Source organism: Polyodon spathula, chromosome 9 (assembly GCF_017654505.1).
Source record: "Polyodon spathula isolate WHYD16114869_AA chromosome 9, ASM1765450v1, whole genome shotgun sequence".
Classification (NCBI taxonomy): Eukaryota; Metazoa; Chordata; class Actinopteri; order Acipenseriformes; family Polyodontidae; genus Polyodon; species Polyodon spathula.
In genome coordinates, this window is record NC_054542.1 from 41,684,146 (window position 1) to 41,706,152 (window position 22,007).

General features: G+C 36.5%; 2 protein-coding genes and 1 long non-coding RNA gene across 4 annotated transcripts in view; 2 read left to right on the top strand and 1 right to left on the bottom strand.

Annotated features, from left to right (window-relative positions):
* The window catches only part of LOC121320887 (transmembrane protein 255B-like), a 34,351-nt gene extending 30,518 nt beyond the window's left edge, over nucleotides 1-3,833 (top strand). For both annotated transcript variants that reach the window (XM_041259648.1, XM_041259649.1), the window contains one exon: nucleotides 743-3,833. In XM_041259648.1, the coding sequence (XP_041115582.1) occupies nucleotides 743-907 (165 nt within the window). In that variant the 3' untranslated portion in view covers nucleotides 908-3,833. The remainder of the gene's footprint in view (nucleotides 1-742) is intronic.
* LOC121320886 (growth arrest-specific protein 6-like) lies at nucleotides 2,239-21,949 on the bottom strand. The gene is made up of 15 exons (XM_041259647.1): nucleotides 21,639-21,949; nucleotides 21,292-21,452; nucleotides 18,912-18,936; nucleotides 18,575-18,637; nucleotides 16,757-16,879; nucleotides 15,460-15,579; nucleotides 14,202-14,327; nucleotides 13,682-13,803; nucleotides 12,624-12,742; nucleotides 11,773-11,962; nucleotides 11,195-11,359; nucleotides 10,180-10,348; nucleotides 9,258-9,409; nucleotides 6,760-6,988; nucleotides 2,239-4,051 (listed from the first exon to the last, which is right to left on the bottom strand). Exons 1-15 carry the CDS (start codon nucleotides 21,703-21,705, stop codon nucleotides 3,894-3,896), a joined length of 1,989 nt encoding a protein of 662 aa, XP_041115581.1. The 5' UTR covers nucleotides 21,706-21,949; the 3' UTR covers nucleotides 2,239-3,893.
* On the top strand, nucleotides 6,995-8,302 carry LOC121320888. The gene is made up of 2 exons (XR_005950885.1): nucleotides 6,995-7,961; nucleotides 8,270-8,302. It is a non-coding gene; the product is annotated as an uncharacterized LOC121320888 (long non-coding RNA).
* Nucleotides 21,950-22,007: the final 58 nt, after the last annotated feature.

Genomic DNA, 22,007 nt, shown 5'->3' on the forward strand with positions numbered 1-22,007 from the left:
GCAAGTTTCATCACAATTTTACAAGGGGCTCAATATATACATGAAATGTAAGTGTGGAACAGACAAACAGACAGGGTGCCTTCATATACAGCCAGATTATGATATAAACAAGTGGTTCTCAAGATATACAGTATGTTAAAATATAACTGTGAGACACAGGCAGGCAGTCTGATGGACAGAGACAATTGCCCTCCATGTTTCCCAAGATTATGATAAATTAGATTACTTACAGTCGGACCGGTATTATTATTATTATTATTATTATTATTTATTATTATTATTATTATTATTATTCTCTGTGCAAAACTCAAAATTGTGACATACTGTGTGAATTGTAAGACCTGCATTCATGTTCTTAGTTGTACTAAATATTCACTGTCCCACTTGTGCTCAGACTTGTTGACTTGATATGACCCATCAGGAAAGAAATGAACCCCTCTGAGGATTTACAACATCAATAGTCTGGATATTTCAGGAGTTCTTCCAGCATCTTGTAGGCTTTGCTCTAAAGTGTGTCCAAGCTACTATAGCAATAGTAGGCGTCCAAACTAATGAAGACCCAAGTGTCGCTCATTTACTGTCAGGAAGTACCCTTAGGTCTTCATTGGACACCAGTGAATTAAATGTTTTGGGAAAATAGTTTTGACTCACTTGACAGCTACCTAAAGTAACAATGAATGCTGAACTGTGTACAATTTGCCTTTCTATATTATACAACTATTGCCTGTTTTTACTGTTGCAGCATCACAGCAGTTTCCAAGCACCATCTTCAACTGACACCCCTCTGCCTGATGACAGTCAGACCCCCTCCCAGGCCTCCACCAGCTACATGCTTTCTCCCAACGCTCCGTCTTTGTACACACCCCCCTACAACCCTGGAGATAAACCACCACCGTATGCTTCCTGAGAACATGCTTCAATGTCTCTGTGAAGACCAGTAGAACATCACGTGCTACTAAGAACACACAGCGACTGCGTGCAGTGATCACTCCACTTCTCGTGCACTGTGAGCAGACAAGACCATTCCAGCCTGCTGTTTGTAATGTGGATTTTAAGGCAAACAAGTTTCTTTACTTTAAATTACTGTGAAGTCTGCATGCCGCCAATCATGTGTTCATTTTAATCTCATTTTGTAAACATGTAGGGGGTTTTCTCAAGAGATCTGGTAACATCCACTGTTTAGATTACAGAATCAGGCCCTTTTTAAATAGGTATTAGTATCTCAGTGACTGTATTGAATGCTTGGTTTTGTTTTTTTGTTATGAGCAGTCCAGATTATTAGCAGTGGTGGCTTTTGGGTATACCACTGTTTAGTTCAGTTGAAGAGACCTCAGAGTATCAAAATGTATTGTCTTCAACAACCAAACAAAATATACAAGGAGGCAATATTAATATATTCATTTATGTTGTTTATTTATATCTATACCATATCCAACTTGCATACAGTTAGTTTATTTGTACACAACATGGGCATATATCATTGTCACATATGTTTTAAAGTTTGTTTTGTGAACTGTTGTAATAAAAAAATAGCTCATGAAAATTAAATGAAATCCTCAGATTCTTGCAAAACCCGTGTTTTAAAATCTAAAGATTGTTTGTCTTACAGAGTTAGTAAGCAACATCAAAATTCAGTTTATTACTGTCCCTATACCTTTATGATGTGTGTAATAGTTCTGAGTGGTCCTTAAGTCTGTGTTAAAGTGCTACTCTTCTGTCCTAGTGGCTTCTGTAATATTCACTAGATCAGCCAAACAACACGACTTCACCCAAAGTGGCAGATTCCTAGGTGGCGCTGTTTTTTTAAAGGCACTTTTTATAGTATATCAATGGCAGGCAATTAGAACTGAAGACCAGCTCCTGAACCCAGATTTAAGCACCAGAAAGATGGTCATTTGAAGATACTTAGTCTTTGAGATGTATGTTTCCCTTTTGGGGGGGCTCTAGAGAATTCAAGTTAGAAACATCATGATACTCGGAAGCCCAGTCAGTAAGGCTGACCCTTTTTGGAGATTGCTGTGTAGGAATTGTAAAAAGCCAATAAAGCCCTCTGTTGGAGACAGGGGTACTGCATGCATGCTTTGTAGAACAGCTGCTGTTGATTATGCATGCTTTGGGATTAATTTCACTTACTGTGATGTTGGCTAGGTATTGGGATGTGGGAAGTCAAGGCAATGTTATGCTTTCAGAAGAGTGGTATCATGTATGTGGGTCCAAGGAATAGAAAAGGAACAAAAACATTGTTATTAGTATTTATTTCTGTTTTGTCCCTCAAATATTTATGTCAGCGACAAACCATGACATTCAAACCAAAGGCTTTTAGAGTAAAGTTAAAGTAAAATAATTGCAAGGATTATACAGCGTGTCCCATGATCTCAATTTTATAAATCAGCACATGTTGACTAACAAACTGGCACCCTTGCATCATAGCAGATCTGCACTCCCAAGTAATATCGCCTCACACTTACACTGCTTTCGTAATTATCCAAATACAAACCTGTTCTCATCTGAGGCACCTGCTGATCACTGTGTGTGCACATAAAATAATGTGACAGCTAACTATTCTATAAATATTGCAATTCCTAAGAGAAATTCCCAAATCAAAATTGAAGTACCAGCACCTGTAAGAAACAACAAAAAAAAAACTTATTTTATTTTTGATAAAAATGATGTTCAATACCTTGTATACTAGTTAAAACATACATTTCCCAATAACCAAAAAACACAGAGGGACTATTACAGTAAGAAAACACAAAATAGATCAGAAAAAATATACATGATTAAAAAAACAAAAATGAAACACACCTCCAAACAAAAAAAAAAAACAGAAGGAACATTTTGAAGCTAAAAAGGTAATGGATACAGTTGGCTTACTCAAAAACAGCACACATGCGAACATCGCTGAACACAGGCAAAATGTTGATTCTAACTCATCTAAATATTACCATAACTGTACTTATCGTGGTTCATCAGTATTACTGAACATTTCTGGGCAGCAGTCCGCTAGTTAAAGTGATAATTCAGATCTGATCTTCATGTATCAGTGGTTTTCTAAAGCTCCTCCACCAGTCAAGGATGTTGTGCTAACCTGCAGTACCAGCTGTGAACTGGTTAGTGCCTTACAGCTCATATACGGTACACAGCTACACATTTCACTTCAACCCCCCCTTTTCTCACCACTTTCTAATCTTTCTGATGTTTGCCATCACCACATGCAGAATCAGAGCTACACTGCCAGTATCAATAAAAAGTAGATCACTGAGAAATACATCCACAGTATGTAAAAATGATAGAATATCCTGAGTTTCATCACAATTGGATAGGCGGTTATCTAGATTTAAAATATAAATAAATTAAAAAAAACACATTGTGACATACATACAGTACTTCTACCTTATGGTATATTTCAATTTCATCATCATCAGATAAACAGTTTTCTAGATACATATGTCAATGTGGCATATGCATATAGGCACATACAAAGGGAACAGGTTCAAACAAAAACTTGGGCCATTTGTGGCACTGGAGGACTGCTGAAGGGAACCACTGATCAGAACTCTGCTGAGGGATTGTCCTTGGTTTGAACTTGTACTGCTAACCTTGAATCACCTGTATTAGTGCTCACAGTACCCTATATTCACCTGCATGATTCCAAAATAGTTACAGTCAAGCATTCCGATTTATTTACACCTATATTACACATGCACTGCACAGAGAATCAAACAAACAAACAAAAAAAAAACCCTTTTGCAAATGGCATGTTTAAATATCAGTAGCTCCTACGACACTGTGCATTGCTCCAGTGAAGACGTACATGATGTGACGCAAGCAAAATATTACCCGGTAACTATAAAGAAATACAAGCACTCTCAGAAAAGGAAAGGACTTTGGTTCTATAGGATTTGACCACTCTCAGCTGGAGGGCAGGAATGTGATCGGATGTCGCTGTGCTTCAGGACAGCTTCATCCAGGTCCACTTCTTTTCCATTGATGTGCACGTCCATGCAGCCTCTGTAGAATGCAGAGACTGCGGTAGAAAAAACTGGGACATCTGTGAATAGACATGAGAAGAGAAACCTTAATACGTACGCACTCACTGGTTCAACATCAATTTTTCTATATATAAAATTCATGATTTTTATTTGGACTGTTGTTTTTGTTTTCCCCTAAATTGTGACGTGCATGGCCCTGTCTGCCGTTTAATCCTCACTGGGACTGTGGTAGCATCAACTGCGATATCTGCGAATAGGCATGAGAAGTGAAGCCTCAATACGTACACGCTCAGTTTACAAAAATATAAAATTTCTTTCACATGTGCTCCACTTTCCGTTAACTGGAATAAAAAATGTAATAGTGAATCATGTATCAACTAATACATTTGTGTAAGGAAGTCTAAACTATTGTTAAAAAAGTGTGTGCAATCTACGACTGATGGTAAAGTATGACACTGTCTGCTTCATGTTGAAACTCCAAACTACAGTATGCTCAGTTCTCTGCCCAACAGAACAGGCACGATCCGCATCAGTATTATTCTATTTTTACTTGGAATTCTCTACAGTTTTTGCATTCCCTTGTGGTTATACAAAGAATTTGCGATAGGAACTGGCCTTGAAATCACTAGCTGAAACATCAGGTGTCATTTTAGTGAAGCTAATAAGGTGGGTTGCTAAATCACACACAAGGGTAAACAGCACAGGGAGTTAAGGGCAGTGTCATTATGATCTGCTGTTGTTAAAACCACATTACTCGTGTATGGTTCAGGAATGAAGTCAATTTATATTTAAAAATGCACTAAAGTAGGGCACTATGAAATCCGTTTTATTAATTTGAACGTTCTGATTTATTTGTTTCCTGATTTTTGGATTTTTCAGTTACAAAAATCTGTAATTTGTTAGTTTTGTTATAACCACAAGTGTTTGATACATTGATAGCAATGACAAAGCTAGAAATGCACGCAAAAATGACAAAAAAAAAACCTAACTGGTTTTAATCAAAGTGCTTTCAGAAAAAAGGGTACGAATTGGCACAATGTAACAGAAACAAACTAGGAACATTGTACATTTCAAAAAAAATATCAAAATGTAGGGTTTTTTGTAGTTTTTCTTTTCAACACCTGCTGAACTATAACATTTCAAAATAGATTTCATGTTTTATTCATAATTAATGACAATGTAAATAAAAGCCTAAATATTTTTGATTTATTCTAATTTAATAAAAACTTTTAAAATTCAACACAGCTGTATTAAGTCTGTAAGTTCTTGCCTGCACGCTAAAGAGCCAGTCCATTGCCACGTTTGTAGCCTACTTTAAATTACTTTACAATTTCATCTTGAGTGCCTAAGTAAGATGACACTGGCTGCAACTCCATTGTCATTTTTTAAACATAAATAAGCTTCCTTAATTTCAACAAAGAACAACTTTAATGAAAAAAAATATTGTAGCCTACTTCAATAGGAACATTAGCCTGCTACATATTAAACCAAAACAAAAATGATAACGATCTGGTTCTCTCTTGCCTTTTTTCAATTAACATGATTTAATTAATAGAGAATAAAAACATACTAAGATAATTACCTAGCCTAAGTTTAATTAATCATTTTTGTAATCGACCAGCAGCTTCTATTGCATACACATCGACGATAATTGTGCAGACCGTGGGTCAAACCAATGTTCATGTAGGGGTGTGTATTTTACTTTTTTTTTTTTTTTTTTTTAAATCAATGTCATCCTTCTGGAGTCCTCTGAATGCCTTTTGTTTGATTTTTAAACCATGAATGCAAAACCATAACAATACATGTATACAGGCTTTTTTTTTTCTTTAATTATTTGTCCTGCAGTTGCCTTTAATTAATTTCTCTGCACATACTACTATTTTGTATATGATGTAGAATACGTGATTGTAAACATCTAACACCAGTACGTACAATACTTTTTAAGGTCTATATTATTGTCACTGCTTGCGCCCCGGCACCCCTTTATTTACAAATGAAGTACTGCCCAAGCGATAACGGTAGCCTGCAAGTGAAGTGGCACAAGAGGCAGCATTTTCTACAGTTAAAATCACAGTCGTGAACAGTGGCAGAGAGGTTTTTTCATGCATTCCCATGACATGGGTTTCTTGAAGCATCTTGTCATATAAACAATGTCATTTATATATATATATATATATATATATATATATATATATATATATATATATATTATATATAGATTAGTAATTTATAACCAAGATTTGTTACCAATTGTGGTAAATGTCCTCGGGTGCCCAATTCCTTTTTTTTCCTGTGAATTCCGCAATTCCGTCCGTGTTCTCTGCAAAGCAGATTTCATAGGGCACTACCTAAGGATACAGACTTTTTTTTTTTTTTTTTAAGAATATACAGCAAAATGCTTTTTGCATCGTACTTTGAGAAAGTAAAGTGAAACTCAATGTTACAAAGCAAGAAATAAACAAAATCAGAAGTATTTTACGCAGAATGCTGTTATTTGTCACTAGTAACATTAGTGACTGGTTCCACAGAACCTGATTAGCTCTAATCCTGGACTATCTAATGTTATTTAAGGTAAGGTCATCCAAAATTAGTCCCAATCAGGGTCTATGAAACCAACCGTTGAACTTTGTTGCAAAAACCTTGATGATCTGGCCCAAGGTGTTTTATGCATCAGGCCAAAGGTGTAACCTTTAGGCCCAACCTTAATTCAATAAATAAAACAGTTGCTAAATACATTCAAATACTGATAATATTGTTTCCTGGTTACCTGGAACACCTCCTAAATAAGTGTTGACAGATCCTTGTAGATCTGTGCCCAGGTTTGTGATGTGCTGCTCCAGCTCGGGCGAGTTGAATTCGCTCTGCCCTGCCATCCCATCCACCTCCAGGGATATCAGGTCCTTCCTGACTGTGATGCTGACTGAGTGGGTGTCAGCGTCGCACACTGCCACCCCAACACTGGACACAATTACAGCACCCACCGCCAGCACCACATGCTGAACAAAGGAGAAGGGGGTTAAAGAACTCGCCTCAAGGCCATATGATCCTCTCTTCACCACAATTACTCACAATGGAGATGCATGCAGATAAAGTGCCCCGTTAATCACTGTAATATAGCCACAGCCCTAAAGAGGATCTCAGTAATTTCTGTCTTCACCTCAATGTCTTGTCCTCAATGTATCATGTCTGAAAATGCACATCCAATTGGTAGATTCTCCTGAATATATCGTTTCATTCAACTATGACACAACCCTTTAAGGCTACAGCTAAAATTAATGAAAGTAAGGGTAGGACAACTAAATATTACATGCAGTGCTCACCCGTTATAACGCACCCTGTTATAGTACGGAATCGATTACAACACAGTAAGGTCGTGGCTCCCACTTCCCCCATAAGGCAATTTGACTCACAAACGTCTGGTGAACATTCCAACTAAACTGTAAGAAACATGGCAGACCGCAAAAAATGAAAGTCGATCTCTGTTAAAATGAAACTTGATGCGGTGGACAGAGTGAGAAAAGGTTAAACTCAAGCAGCAGTTTCTAAACATATAAATGTTTCAGAATCTACATTGTGTGGCTGGCTGAAAGAGGAAGAAAAACCAAGAGGTTTTCTTGATCAAACTGACTCCAAAAGAGGGCTGCTCAAGGAAATAAATGCACTGTGCTAAAGACACTGAATTAGACAATGCTTTATTCACTTGGTTCGTGCAGGAAAGTCAACAGGGAGTCCCGATCTTTGGCACAACATTGCGAGCACAGGCAGATAAATTTATCAGGGAGTTAGGAGGTCCACCTGATTTTAAAGCAAGCATTGGGTGGTTGCAACACTTTCAGAAGAGGCGTGCCATCAGTCAGGTTTCAGAAGAGGCGTGCCATCAGTCAGGTTTCAAAAGAGGCGTGCCATCAGTCAGGTTTCAAGAGAGGCGTGCCATCAGTCAGGTTTCAAAAGAGGCGTGCCATCAGTCAGGTTTCAAGAGAGGCGTGCCATCAGTCAGGTTTCAAGAGAGGCGTGCCATCAGTCAGGTTTCAAGAGAGGCGTGCCATCAGTCAGGTTTCAAGAGAGGCGTGCCATCAGTCAGGTTTCAAAAGAGGCGTGCCATCAGTCAGGTTTCAAAAGAGGCGTGCCATCAGTCAGGTTTCAAAAGAGGCGTGCCATCAGTCAGGTTTCAAAAGAGGCGTGCCATCAGTCAGGTTTCAAAAGAGGCGTGCCATCAGTCAGGTTTCAAAAGAGGCGTGCCATCAGTCAGGTTTCAAAAGAGGCGTGCCATCAGTCAGGTTTCAAAAGAGGCGTGCCATCAGTCAGGTTTCCATAAGTAGGGAAATAAAATCTGCCAATCACAAAGCTGCATTTTTTCCAAATGAAAGCACTGTTAAACAGTCAGAGGGAATTGTTTTGAAACTTTATCAATTGTAGTAACATTTTTTTTTTTTAATAGGCCTAGTAAATAATAGTTTTTGGATGCACATTGCTGTATTTTAAGCATTTAAAATATAATTGCACTAATATTTGTTTTCCTTTACGAAGCAGACAACATTCGTGTATAGAGTGAAATCCAGTTACAGAATTTTAGGATCAAAAGGCTGTAAGTTACTCTATATTTTATTTTTTTGTGAATGAAAAACAGTTCATGATTATTATAGGATGTTCTTGGCAGTTATTTTGCTGCTCTTTACTCATTCTGTATGAATGAATAATAACTAGTAATAATTAATGTGTTTAGATTTCAAAATGACTACCTTGTGTTGGCTATTGTGAAGTATGCTAGGATAAGTTGTTTAAAAAACAAACAAAACACAAAACAATTAACAGCACTAAAAAAAACACTTACAAAAAAGAGAAAGAAAATCTCCCTCTACAAACACTGATTTTGTTTTACTGCATTTAAACACTGTAGCTTACTTTTTTCCCCCCACAAAGTGAACTGTCTGTTAATATTTCAAAACAGGTATGTAACAAATCAATTGTTTATACACGTCCTTGGATTCTGTGTTATTTTTTGGATTATCAGCATTTTTTTTTACAGGAAATATACAATTTAAATAAGAGTGATGTAAACTTTAAATTGGTGGAATAGCAGTTGTTGTCAAATTGTAAATGGTTTTGCAGATTTTATATACTGCAAAACATGTATCAGTAATGCCCATTTACACAAAAGCGCATTACTTTGTAGTTGTTTTTGGAAAACAAGCACAACAAGGTATAATAAAATACTGAACAAGCAATATTTCGTGTTTGATGCTGAGGGTGAGGAGGTCTGGTTACCTGCGTTCTGACTTTCTTTGCAGGATGGTAGTCCGTGAGCGCGAGGGACAGCGGGACGTCTTCCCCACTGACCAGAGCAAACAGCACACCTGGACTTGCTGATGGACGGATATTGATTAAGACATTCACAGCCCAGTCTCCTTCAGGAACACCTGAGACAAACAAAATCACAAGAGACATTTAAACAAATTCAATAAAGCTGTACTTGCTTACTGATTTGTACATGCTGCTGCAAACAGGAACTAGCACTATTACCAAACTCTTCTATCACACAGCCAGAGTTGCAGTTCCAAACATTGGTACAGTACTTGCACATTGAGACTGTAAATATTTCAAGTACCCTGATACACTGAACACCATGTGTGAAAAACTTCAAATACATACAAAGGTAAAAACAAATGACAAATAGCAAAACAAATCTACTTTTGCATTGGAAATATATAAGGTAAACTACACAAAACATTTAAAGGTTTAATGTAAAGGTTTAATCTATTGTCTGAAATATACAGCCTTACTATACATATGCCAGTCTGGCATAGTGGAAGTGATGTGTGTACGTGATCATTTTTACACCCAAGTGTTGGTCAATTTACAAGCAGGAATGACTACTGCAAAAGAAGTGAATGCCATCAGCAACTCAGTTTGAAAGGCTCTTCTGTCCGGTAAGGTATCAACAAGAGCAGTACAAATTTCTGAATCACTGCAACAGTATATGAATAATACTGCATTTGTAAAACATGTGTGTGTATATGAAAAATATTTTCAATATTGAATATGAAGTAAATCATCCTTACACACCATCTAAAGCCAGCGTTTCATGATACACTATTTTTGGTAGTGTTTAAACTGTAAACTAACTAACTTAGTACACTATACCACTCATTCTCCCTTTTAAACACGCTTCTTTAGTTGAGACACTTACTATAACTAACATTCAACAGTGCGAATCCATTCCCAGGGTAGAATGAGCCACTTCCTGTGACAGAGAAGCACTGCATCTTCTCATTAAACTTAATGGTTTCCTGGATGGAAGTGTCTTCCCCATTCAGCCACGACCAGTCTCTAATGCAGCCGTCCAGGCGAGGATTTAACTACAAAAAACAAACCGAAAACAGCTTTACTAGTGAACCGCTGTGACTTGAAAAACACGTACTCTGTAACCTTCCATAGGATAACATTTAAGGTATTACGTCTTCATAACAAAATCAAAATCACACAGAAACATTGCTTTTTACCCCAAATCGTCATTAGCCTTTAACAAAACATTTAATTTAGGGGCTTGCAAGTCGTTTTAAGTTGTTTCTTTCTTAGTTGTAACAACCAAACTGCTGGATTTGGTGCAAAAATGTTTTTAGATTGTGGCCCATTGTGTCTGCTTGTCTGATCTGGCATGACTAACACCTCTTGGCTCACAGTGCTGACTGGATTATTGTAAAGTTCATTAGAAGCAGACAGTAATTCATGCGGATGCCACTTCATTCACTTTCTTCACATTTGCTGTTGTTTAATCAGATAAGGTCAAAATAAATAAAATAAAAAAGCAGCTGCATGCTAACAAAATGAAAAGTGTTTTTTCAATTAGGCGAGTAAAGGATTCTTTGAGGATTAAAACAGTATAGTATCAAAACAGCTCATTCTGGGAATCCATTTCCTATCAGCTTCTCCACACACTATCAGCAGAAATGCATTTTATCGTTCATCCTTCCATCAGCAGCAACAACTTTTTGTTTTATTCAGGTCCAGTTATACTAAATATTTAAACAAAATGTGTACTGTTCCTCAAGGAATTTAGGATATTAAACTAACAATGAAGCACCAAGATAGTCAACAATTTATGATTTTCAGAAATGTATACCTCAATGCATGATAACTTGACAAATTCAAGTGACTGGCATCATTGGGGGAATTCAGAACACCAGAGGCACAGAATCACTTACTGGGTTAACAAGTTCTTCCCCTTTGAAAGGCACTCCTCCCACAGTAAGATTGAGCTCATGTAACCCTTTTTTGAGAGAGAAGAGGTCTCCATTTACAGCAATCTTCATAACTGCTTCTCTGTTAATTTTAATAATTAAACTCCTGCCCTGTTCTTCAACAGATACCTAATGAGAAAGATTAAAAAAAAAGAAAGTGTCAATCAATCACACATTGGAAAACCCAATAATAGTATTAGTAACTCAATAATAGTACTGTATGTTGCCAAATGCAAAACTTTAACTTGTGCTTGTGCAAACTTGCATTGAAATTCACAACAAACAAAAAAAACAGCAAACCACTTCTCATTTGCAACGTAACAAATGTATTTTAGCAGATATTACTTGTGATTCATTTTGGGATAATCACATATCCAATCAATTTTATAACCCCATTAACACACTCCAGGGTGTTCCTATATGGTCCCATATCCACAGGCCTAGGCTGTTTAACTGCACTCGTGCTTAAGAGCACCATATTTGACCACCATGGTGCTGCGTGTTGCTGCTTTCTTATAGCACTGAACGGAGTGGATAATTACCCTGTGCCACAGCCCGTTGTTCACAAGTGGCCCGCTGCTGGTCACTCTCCTGACCTCTCCGTATTTCAGCTGCAGCTCCAGCTTGCCTTGGTTGATTGCCAGCACAATCCAAGAGCTGTTCAGATGGCCACCAGTGAAGAAGATGACGCCCTCTGAATCAAACGTCCTGAAGTCAAATTCTGCTGTGAAACTAAATGAAACGAAACACATGGGTCAGGTTTTTCTTTATGGAAAAGGAACTGGCTCCACAGGCGTAGCGCCATGTTTATAATGTAAACAGAGACAGTGGAAAACCATAAACCCTTCCTCTTGCAGTATGAACCACATAAAGTCTGTCTATTCAAACTCTACTGGAACAACATTTGGCCTTTTTTATTATTTACTCTGCTACTCATGAAGGTATGGTTAAAAAAGTCAGAGTGCTAAATCAAAGATAACAATGTGTGAAAACTCAGGTCTCTCCTAGAGGTGATGTTAATGGATCTTCTGTTCCTAATTCTTGGTCCTAAAAGTGTTCATATTACCTACTTACCTTTGTTTTCTTTATAGTTCCACATATGCCCCTTTCACATTGAAAAAAACTTTACACTTCTATGTACACAAATCAAGTAGAAGCAGGCATTCAGTTAAAGTACTGTGTGATGATTTGGAGGAAAGCCTTTTAACTTTATTAAAGCTGAGAAGTGTATTGTACATGTATGTGAAGAGTGTGTGAATAATAATTGTTACGTCAAGCATGCACAGTTAGGGTTTAATTGACTCAGTCATTGATATTGTCAAAGCTTAGATCGCTGCACTGTTAAGTTTCACAATCCATTTCAGCAAAACAAATTGTCTTCTCAGTTTCTCACCCAATGTGCTGCTTTCTTCGAAAACGTAGCCGTATCACAGGAGCACCACTAAACATCCTTCCCAGGTAGAGCGATTTAACACTCCTCCGTGTGTTAAGAGAGACACAAGGCTCAATGCTCTATGAAAAGAAAGAAAGAAAGAAAGCACTGACTTCACTGGGTTCAGTTGTATCTTAATAGTTATACTGTACCCCCCCCCCCCTTATAAAAGTTTACCACAGTATTTTGCACTTTTACCATGCTTTCCCGTTACCATATTGTGCTTTAAAATGCTTCCCTATGCTTTATTACACTTTGTCAAACTGCTTACTTCATCCTCATTATACTGTGATTATATTAACACGTGTCACAAACAAAGACAGTATAATATTAAAGACTGCTGTAGTACTTTAACAATACTGGAAGCCACAGCTTAGATTTCTTTTGAAACCACCCATGTATTTGTGTATTTGAGACATGTATTTGTGGTACTAAAGCCTATAATTATAATTATATATATATATATATATATATATATATATATATATATATATATATATATATATATTATATATATATATATATATATATAATTTTTTAAAAGTATGGATTCATGGTTTGGTAGATAATACTTGAGCTATGAACAGTAAAAGCTTTTTGTAACACATGCTTCCTAGAAAGGAAAAGGGCAGCTTGGCCTCCAAACAGTCAAAAGCAGCTTATCACAAAACCGCAGTACATATTTGCACAAGACTTCAACACCCAGTGAAACAAATCTGTCCTCCCACACAAGCACTGTATATCTCTACATTTTATTAAGACGACCTAGAAACTTAGAAGCATTTTAATGAGCATACTGGGACTTATGCACAGCTTTAACTCAATTTTTTTAAGTTTTGATTAAGTTTGATACCCATTAGCTTTTCTGTTTTCTGTTGCTGGTTTCTACACGTTTCAAGCAAACCAAACATTTTTAATTTATAAAAAAGTAACTAAGCTATATACAGATAACTGAGGCACTAGGTTGTTTTTTTGTAGAAATACAGTTGCCCTTTAGATGACAGGAAGGGTTAAATTACCTCACAGCTGGTCAGATCTGCAGCTAGTTTCACTCCGTTCCTCCCATTGCAGTAGCACTGATAACTTCCTAGCGTATTCACACAGAACCCTGCACATGGCTTTGATTCACATTCGTCAACATCTACAACCACAAAACACATGTGCTGTTAAGAAAATGCACAGCTGACAAGTAACCCAAGTGTCTATTTTCCATTTTTTATGTTACAATTTTCACACCATAAAAAAAAATCTAAAGCATAAGTCACCTTGTAAGAAACAAGAAAGTATTGGTTTTACACTTCAAGTTGCAACCCACGATCACCGCGGTATGCTGCAACATTCCTCAGCTGCTAGATCTTGCCCATGCTAGAGCTTCACTCTTAGATTGTTTCTTCTACTTTTTTCAAAGGAATGCAAAGCAGCTTTAGGAGTACTTGTACAGAAAGCACAATCATTCTTCAGGACCTTTGTTAGAGTCAGCTGTATTTGTAAGAGTATGCTGGCTTAACATAGTTTTCTTTTTAATAAGAAAATACTTACCAAGGCAGGACTTTGTAATGTTATCGTAGACGTACCCTCCATCACAAAGGCATTCAAAAGACCCAATTGAATTTAGGCATTGGGCAGTTCCGCAGACATCTGGACTCACTGTGCATTCGTCGGTATCTGAATAAAAGGAATTCACTGGTAGGTTTCAATGTATAGATGTCTACAGGATTCATTTGTTGTCCCCTTTTATGTTAATTTGACATACCGATCACATACCACACACCCTTATTTCTGAACAAAACTTTAAAAGAAAGTTATAATTCCGACACTGAAACTCTAATGACCTGTTTTCACCTGAGATGCTATATTACCAATATAAAAAAAAAAACCTTCAGATGACCTATCTTCTAATAGGTTTCTGAAACCATTACTGTAAATGATTGCAATAAGGCACAAAGTTCATTCCATCAGCAGTGTAGACATGTGGGACAGTACAGAGCAGTACTTGACTGGGCATGTTAACATTTACATTCCAACATACACAGCACGAGTCTGAAAACAAGACACTGGGAATCAAATGCTACAGACTTGTTCTTGCTTGTTAATTTTTTCAGAAAAAAAATACAAAGAAACATTTGGCATTTAAGTTAGCTCTCAGTTTTTGTTTACGTTCTTCAATAAAATCAACCAGTTTTGCAGCAGCATCAGTGATCATCATGGTAAAAGCAATTAGTTTGGAATGTTTTGTATTTTAGGTCACTTTATAAAAGGGATTTTAGCAAAATATTGGGCAAAACAAAAACACTGGAAGGGTTAGAAATGAGAATGACAGTGATTGTAAAGATGTGCTCAGTAATGGAAAAATGAACAAAATAAATACACAGTAACATGCAAGCAATGGCGAAGGCATAAGACAAAGTTGAATTTTCAGATGTTTTCATATGTTTTTATTTTTGGCATGGCATTGAATAAACTTATACTGCAGTTCTGCAAGTCTTATGTTGTATAGTATCATGAACAACTCAAACATCCACCCTATGTTCATGCATGGATGGATGGCTGGACAGATTCTTCCATAGATTCCCAGATCCTGACCCTCAACAATGTGTATTAAAGAATATCTGTACCAAGTTTCATCACAACAGTATAAATGGTTTTCCAGGCAGCTGAGGTTAATCAGCTCTTAACTTTTCAAAATTTAATTCAGCTTTTTGTCAGGTCAGAATAATTCTTATCTTTTCATTGTATGCAAGTGTGTTGAAACTGCATTTGTCACAAATGAACAGAAGCATGGACATGCTGTACTCACCAGTACAAGTGTGCTTATCAGCAAGGTTATATCCAGAACGGCATGAGCAAGCATAACCTCCCAACTTGTTTGAACAAATGTGATTGCAGCCTCCATTTGTCTTATCACATTCATTTATATCTAATAAGAGAGACCATGAAAAGCAATCACAAAATAAATTAATGGATTTTTTCTGAATTGCATCAAAATCTACACAGAGGAATTATTCTGTTTTAAGAGATTTCTGGATATTTCTAGCAGCATTTTAAACAGTATGAGATTATGTATAAAATACACTGGTCAGAACTAAAAGTTGTGTAGTGTGTAGTGGGAAAACTGTGTTCTTTTGGATGTGCTGATGAGTTGATTAACATTGCACTGAAAACATCTGAAGAGAAGTCCAAGTTTTGGGATCTGAAACCCCTGCTGGAATTAAAGCATGCGTGCCCCCTTTCCTCTCCAAACCGAATGCTTTAGACATACAAGACTAGCTTAAAACAGCTTATACTTTGTTTTCTCGTAAGAGGTTTTAAGCAGTTATTTAATGTAACTTGTCGGCTCAGTGGTTAGAGGGTTGACCTGTAGTACAGAAGGCAGTGGGCTCTTGCTTGAACACACACTTCCCCGCACCCCCCACCCCAAATGTTAATAGATAACTTGTGTAAAAAAAAAAAAAAAAAAAAAAACCACACACAAATTACAATTCTAAATCCGATAGTCTAAACAGTTAACTCATGTGTTCTTTGTCTTCTTGTTTAAAATCACTTTGTGTGTTGTTTTCTGTTTCAGCCATCACATCCTGGCAACTTTTTAAAACTCTGAAGTTTAAAGCACTCCTGGAGCATCAGGGAAGCTCTTAAAACAAGTACAGCTGGTACCCAAGTGTGTAACCATTACACTTGTCCCCCTGCAACACTCTGCCCCAAGTGGATGTAAACAATACATCAGTATCGGTAAGAAATACCAAATACAGAGGAACAAATTTGGCATTTGTTGCATCTACTTGGGGCAGAGTGTTGCAGGGAGACAGGTTAATGGTTACACTCCTGCATACCAACTGTACTTAGCAAGATACTTTTGAGAGCTTTATGGAGGCCACATGAGTGCTTCTTTACTTAAAAATGTCACCAGAACATCACGTCTTAAACAGAAAACAATATTCAATGTGATTCTAAAAAACAAGAAGCCATTCGTTTAGATAACAGATACTTTGCACTTGTACCAAGTTTATTTTCAAGGCTACTTACTCATGGAGTATTTCTTTTACATCAGAAAGGGCTTATTAGGCACATACTTTCAAAACTGCCCAAGGCTGTACCTTTTTGACATCGATCCCCTGTCCAACCTGGGAAGCAATGACAAGTAAAGGCTCCCTGTTTGTCTTCACATCTTACAGTCCCATCTGGATTGCATGGTGAAGGAGAACACTGATCAGGAATATCTGAAAAATTAAACACAACAGAAGAGTGTATTGGAGCTGGGTCTGATAACAAGCAACATAGAACAGAAAAAAGTGCAAATGATGTTGATCCATTAGTTAAAACTGGATGTTAGAGCATTCTACGAAGAAAATAAAAGGATATCTTAGTGTAACGTGAGTGCCATACCAAAACAATGTGGCTACATACAAGAATGTCATTTTTTATTTATAACATTTCATGAAGTGAACTGGCCATTAAGTCAATTAGTCTATTGAGTCATTGAAGCATGCAGCCTTGAAACTTCTTGGATATCACTTCGCTTCATTTCTGGCGCAAACTCTGACCCAAATACTTTCACATGCAATTGGAACAGTTTGCATTTTACAGACAAAATTGTGTTCTCTTAATTTTATAATGTCTGTAATGTAAACACATGGTTGTGACCACCTTAACATGCAAAACGTAACTGTCTAAAACATACTTCCCATGATTATATAATCACTTCCACTGTTTCTTGGAATTCATTCAAGATACAAATCATTTTCTTGACCAAACAATAAATGAAGGAAAAAAACAAAACAAAACAAAAAAATTACAGGAACCAGTGAGGAAACAAGATAATCAATTACTGTTGACAGGAACGCAAAACACAAGCCCAGTACAATAAACATGATAAACATTCCTGAATCAAAACGGATTCCTACTGCAATTCAAGTGCCAAATACTGTACTGACTCTTATAAAGCTGACTAGCACACATACTTCACAAACTAGCCCCAACTTGTGCACTGTTATGCAACGAGTTGTTTTTGCAAACTTGATATTTTTGATGTACTGAAACATATGGCAGTTTTTGGCTCTAATGGAAAACACAGGCAACAGAATGAGTTTGACAGCTGCTAGTGCTGTGCTACTTGGATTGTTAACAGCTGAGGAAGAGGATTCTGGGTTTCATAAGCAAATGCAAGAAAGCGAACACAAGAGGTTGAGATACCTGAATAATAAAGACAGATATTGAAAATCTGTAAAGGGATTTTTAAATTTTCAATGTATGGACATGGCAGGAAACAGCGATTCACAAGCCGCACAGCTCAATAGTGCATACACATTACTGTGCTAGTGTGAACAGGATTTCACACTGATTACCCTTGTAATCAGTTGTAATCTGAATGCTTAATTATGAAAAAAGTGATATGCAAGGTTGTATTTTGTTTAGTCACTAGGGAAGCAATATAAGGTTTAAACATTTTGGATGCTGAACATTCAAGCCACTGTGTTTTTGTACCAGCCAATTGTATTTTTAAATATACTTGTGATTGGCTTCTTTAAATTCATTTTTCATTTGCTAGCATGCAGTAGATTTAATTGTATGTAAATGCAGAAACAGCACAACAACTTGGAAGCTAGTACAAGAAGCATGTCCCTGTAAGTTAGACTGGCCTCATCACAATCGAACGAGCAGTTCTTCAGATACAACTAAGAATGCAAGTGTTACCTAGTGGATCTCCATTGTACCCCTGTTGCAGGGGATATGCATAAGTACTTTCAATGTTTACTGAACATTAATTAACCTTAATAGTTTAAAAACACACTGAATTATTCTTTATATAATAGCTGAATTATTCTTTATATTTGTAACAGCAGCATTGTTGCTGGATGAAGGTACTGTGTAACTGTTAGCAGAAGCAGGTTGATTATAAAACCGCCGCTACTTACTGTGCACACAAGTGACGAGATCAGGATTCCGGTTTTGCGGTTGTCCAAATTTCTGAATGCAATCTTCACCGGGATGAAAATGTAAAAAAAATGAAATACAAATAAAAAAAAAAAGATAGTACATTGTCAGACATATAGGGAATCAATGATACATAATTTCACTATTCCCCCAAAATGTCTTCTTGCAGAAATCTGGAGGGTATTACATGATATCCTTATATGTAAACACAGATTAAATGTGCTCTATTGCTAGTCATTATAATAAAATTAATGAAAACAATCTGATTTCACAGTTTACAGTTTGTCTATTGCACTGACAAATTAATACAAAACTTACCTAAATACTTTGGGTAAAAATAATCCTGCAGAAAAAAACAAGAAAACACTATTAGTTTGTTGGCTGTAATCGTTTATCCATTGCATTAGAAACAGTCATCCGTGTGAACATTCTGTAACCGAGGATGAAATGACCACCCTGTTGTCAAACATTTTTCTCAGTTTGCCTTTATCAATTCTTCAATTTACCATTCAATATTAAGCGGAGACAGAATAAAACCATTTACTCTGTGGTTTGGAGGGTCCGGTAATTAAAGAGTAATTAGCAAGGTTCCAAAAAATATAGCGTTACACGTCCCCACATTTAAATAACATACCTTTGTTTTTCTTTTTATTGTTAACATCCTAATAGCTTTTTAGGGTTATAACTTTAAAGTCTGTTTCAAAGCTCTTGTCAAAATGTCTGCTCTAGTGCACTGATATTGTAAGGATTATTACCCACACTGTCAAACAGGTAACACAGCAATAACGAGCCATGATGTGGTGCAGAACAGAAAATCCAGAGCATTTGTTCTTATGTTTTTTTTTTGTTTTGTTTTTTCCCTCAGCAGTGACTTTACACCTCAAACCCCATTGCACTAGGACGGGCATTTTGGAAAAAGCTTTGAAACTGAGTTTCCATTTTTAAGTATAAAAGGTTGCAAGCATGTTGACAATGAAAAAAAAAATTATCTGCTGACTTTTGAAGGAGCTGGCCTGCCCTGGTCCCTAATACCTCATTGCCATGCACCACTCAGCCCAGGTTGAAAAATCCTGCTCCCTTGATACTGTGATTCCATGTCAATTCAGCCGACCCGCATTGGCTGCCAATCATAACACTGACCAATGAAGTGGTGAATGGGTGTAAATATTTAATTGTGCGTTTATTTATTTATTTTTGTGGGGGGGGGGGGGGGGGGGGGGGGTAAAGCTCTAGAATTGTTAGATTACCGGAAAGCAAAGCAATAGCGTCTGACCTTTCAGTTTTGTAAACAAATGAATGTGACCTTAGCCGCACAGCTTGCTGAGAACGGAGTCTTTTCACCCAACTTTGTTGACTATCAACGGGGCTCCGATTGGGGGTTAAACGATGTTTAAACTAATAGAAATCTCAGAACAGGGTCCAGTGCAAACATCAGCCCTGCACGTTAATACAGCGCATATATATATATTTATATATATATATATATATATATATATATATATATATATATATATATATATATATATACACTATATATATATATATATATATATATATATATATATATATATATATATATATATATATATATATATATATATATATATATATATACATACATATATATATATATATATATATATATATATATATATATATATATATATATATATATATATATGGTAATTTTTGAAATTGGAACATGGTGAAATCTAATTTTAAAAAACACTGAAGTGTTACTCATTAAATGTCAAATGTTTGCTGGGTGTTACTGTATGTGAGGGTCGAAACCTGGTTGGAAAATGTAACCAGTATATAAACAGATTAAACATAACTAAGAGTTCTGAAATGTCTCTGTAGGTACGTGTCTTTCTTTATGTCCCAGTTTTAGACAGACACACACCTGCACTAGCTAGTATCATACAGTGCAGATATGGAAAACATCAACTGTCTGACCATAAAATAAACCAAAATATGCATGGCAGGAAAGTGTAACATCTCTGTGGCCAACCCTAAATGTATAATGTCACCTTGGATCGCTCAGATTTAAAAAAATAAAAAAAGAGGATTGTATACATACAACGGCCGTCTGAAGGTCACCTGCACCTAACCTCCAGCAAAAGCAGAACAGTTAATATATATATATATATATATATATATATATATATATAATATATATATATATATATATATATATATTATATATATTAATCTATGTGTGTGTGTGTGTGTGTGTTACATCATTACAGTTTAATACGCTGGTATACTGTAGGAGAAAGGAAAAAAAAACAAAAACATATGATTCAATATCATTTCAAGCTCGACACCCAATCAAAAACTCGCAAAAATAATAAATAAAATATGTATTTTTTAAAAATCACTGACAGTAACTGCTTGGTAGCTGCATGTGTGTGGGCAGATGCTAACCAATTAATATTTCATAGAAATAATTTAACGCTTAAAATGGGAGGTTTGTTTTGGTTAGGACTAGGAATAAAACTAAATGCAGATAATGGTGCAAAACTAATCACCAGTCTGTATACTTTGAATTAATAACCTTTGGAAATGTAATTCCTCTTTTATTAAGTGATGGCGTTGGCCTGTCAAATGACAACAAGCCAACGTAAATGGGAAAACAAAAACAAAAAAAAAAACTTTAATTACAATGACAGAGAAAAATAAAATAATACATCCTTACAGTCTCTGGGTTATTCTCGAACACCTCCCTGGCCTCTTCCCGGCTGCACTGCTCTTCCACACATTCTCTCTCCAAATGGCCCTGTTTTGTCTCCTCAAAAACCTGATATGCCCGTCTCTGTCTCCGGAGAAACTGGGAAGCTTCTTTCGGAGACAATGCAACTACAAAAAAAGAAATAAATAAAATAAAAAATAAAATAATATCAGCAAGTAATGCGTGTTGAAAAATGTCGTTACAACGTAGCTTCCCACTTCAAAAACAAAATAATGTATTTAAGTTTGCTAAACGGTGTGACGAAACCATCATGAAAAAAAGGTAAAATACACATGCGCATTTTGTTTACTTACACTGTGAAGAACCCGAGAAAAGGAGAAACGGTACGAAAGCCACAATAATCTTGACTAGGGTCGGCATGTTTGTGGTGTGCGTGTGTGACAGAGATCGGGAAAGTTTCTCTTTGCTTGATACAGAAACAGTGACCAAGCGCTTTCGCTGCGTAGCAGGCAGTTTAGCTGCATCCACAGTCCATGCCTAGAAATCAACATACCACAACAGACGCAGCGTCGCTGTAACTCATTATCAATTCTTTCTGTTTTAATTAGATTGAACTGATGCAACAAACCAAAATACGGGAGTAAAATCAGTTTACAGGAAACGAGGCTGGCAAATCACGTTCCACTAAGCTGTAAATAAATAAATGAATAAATAAAAAGCCC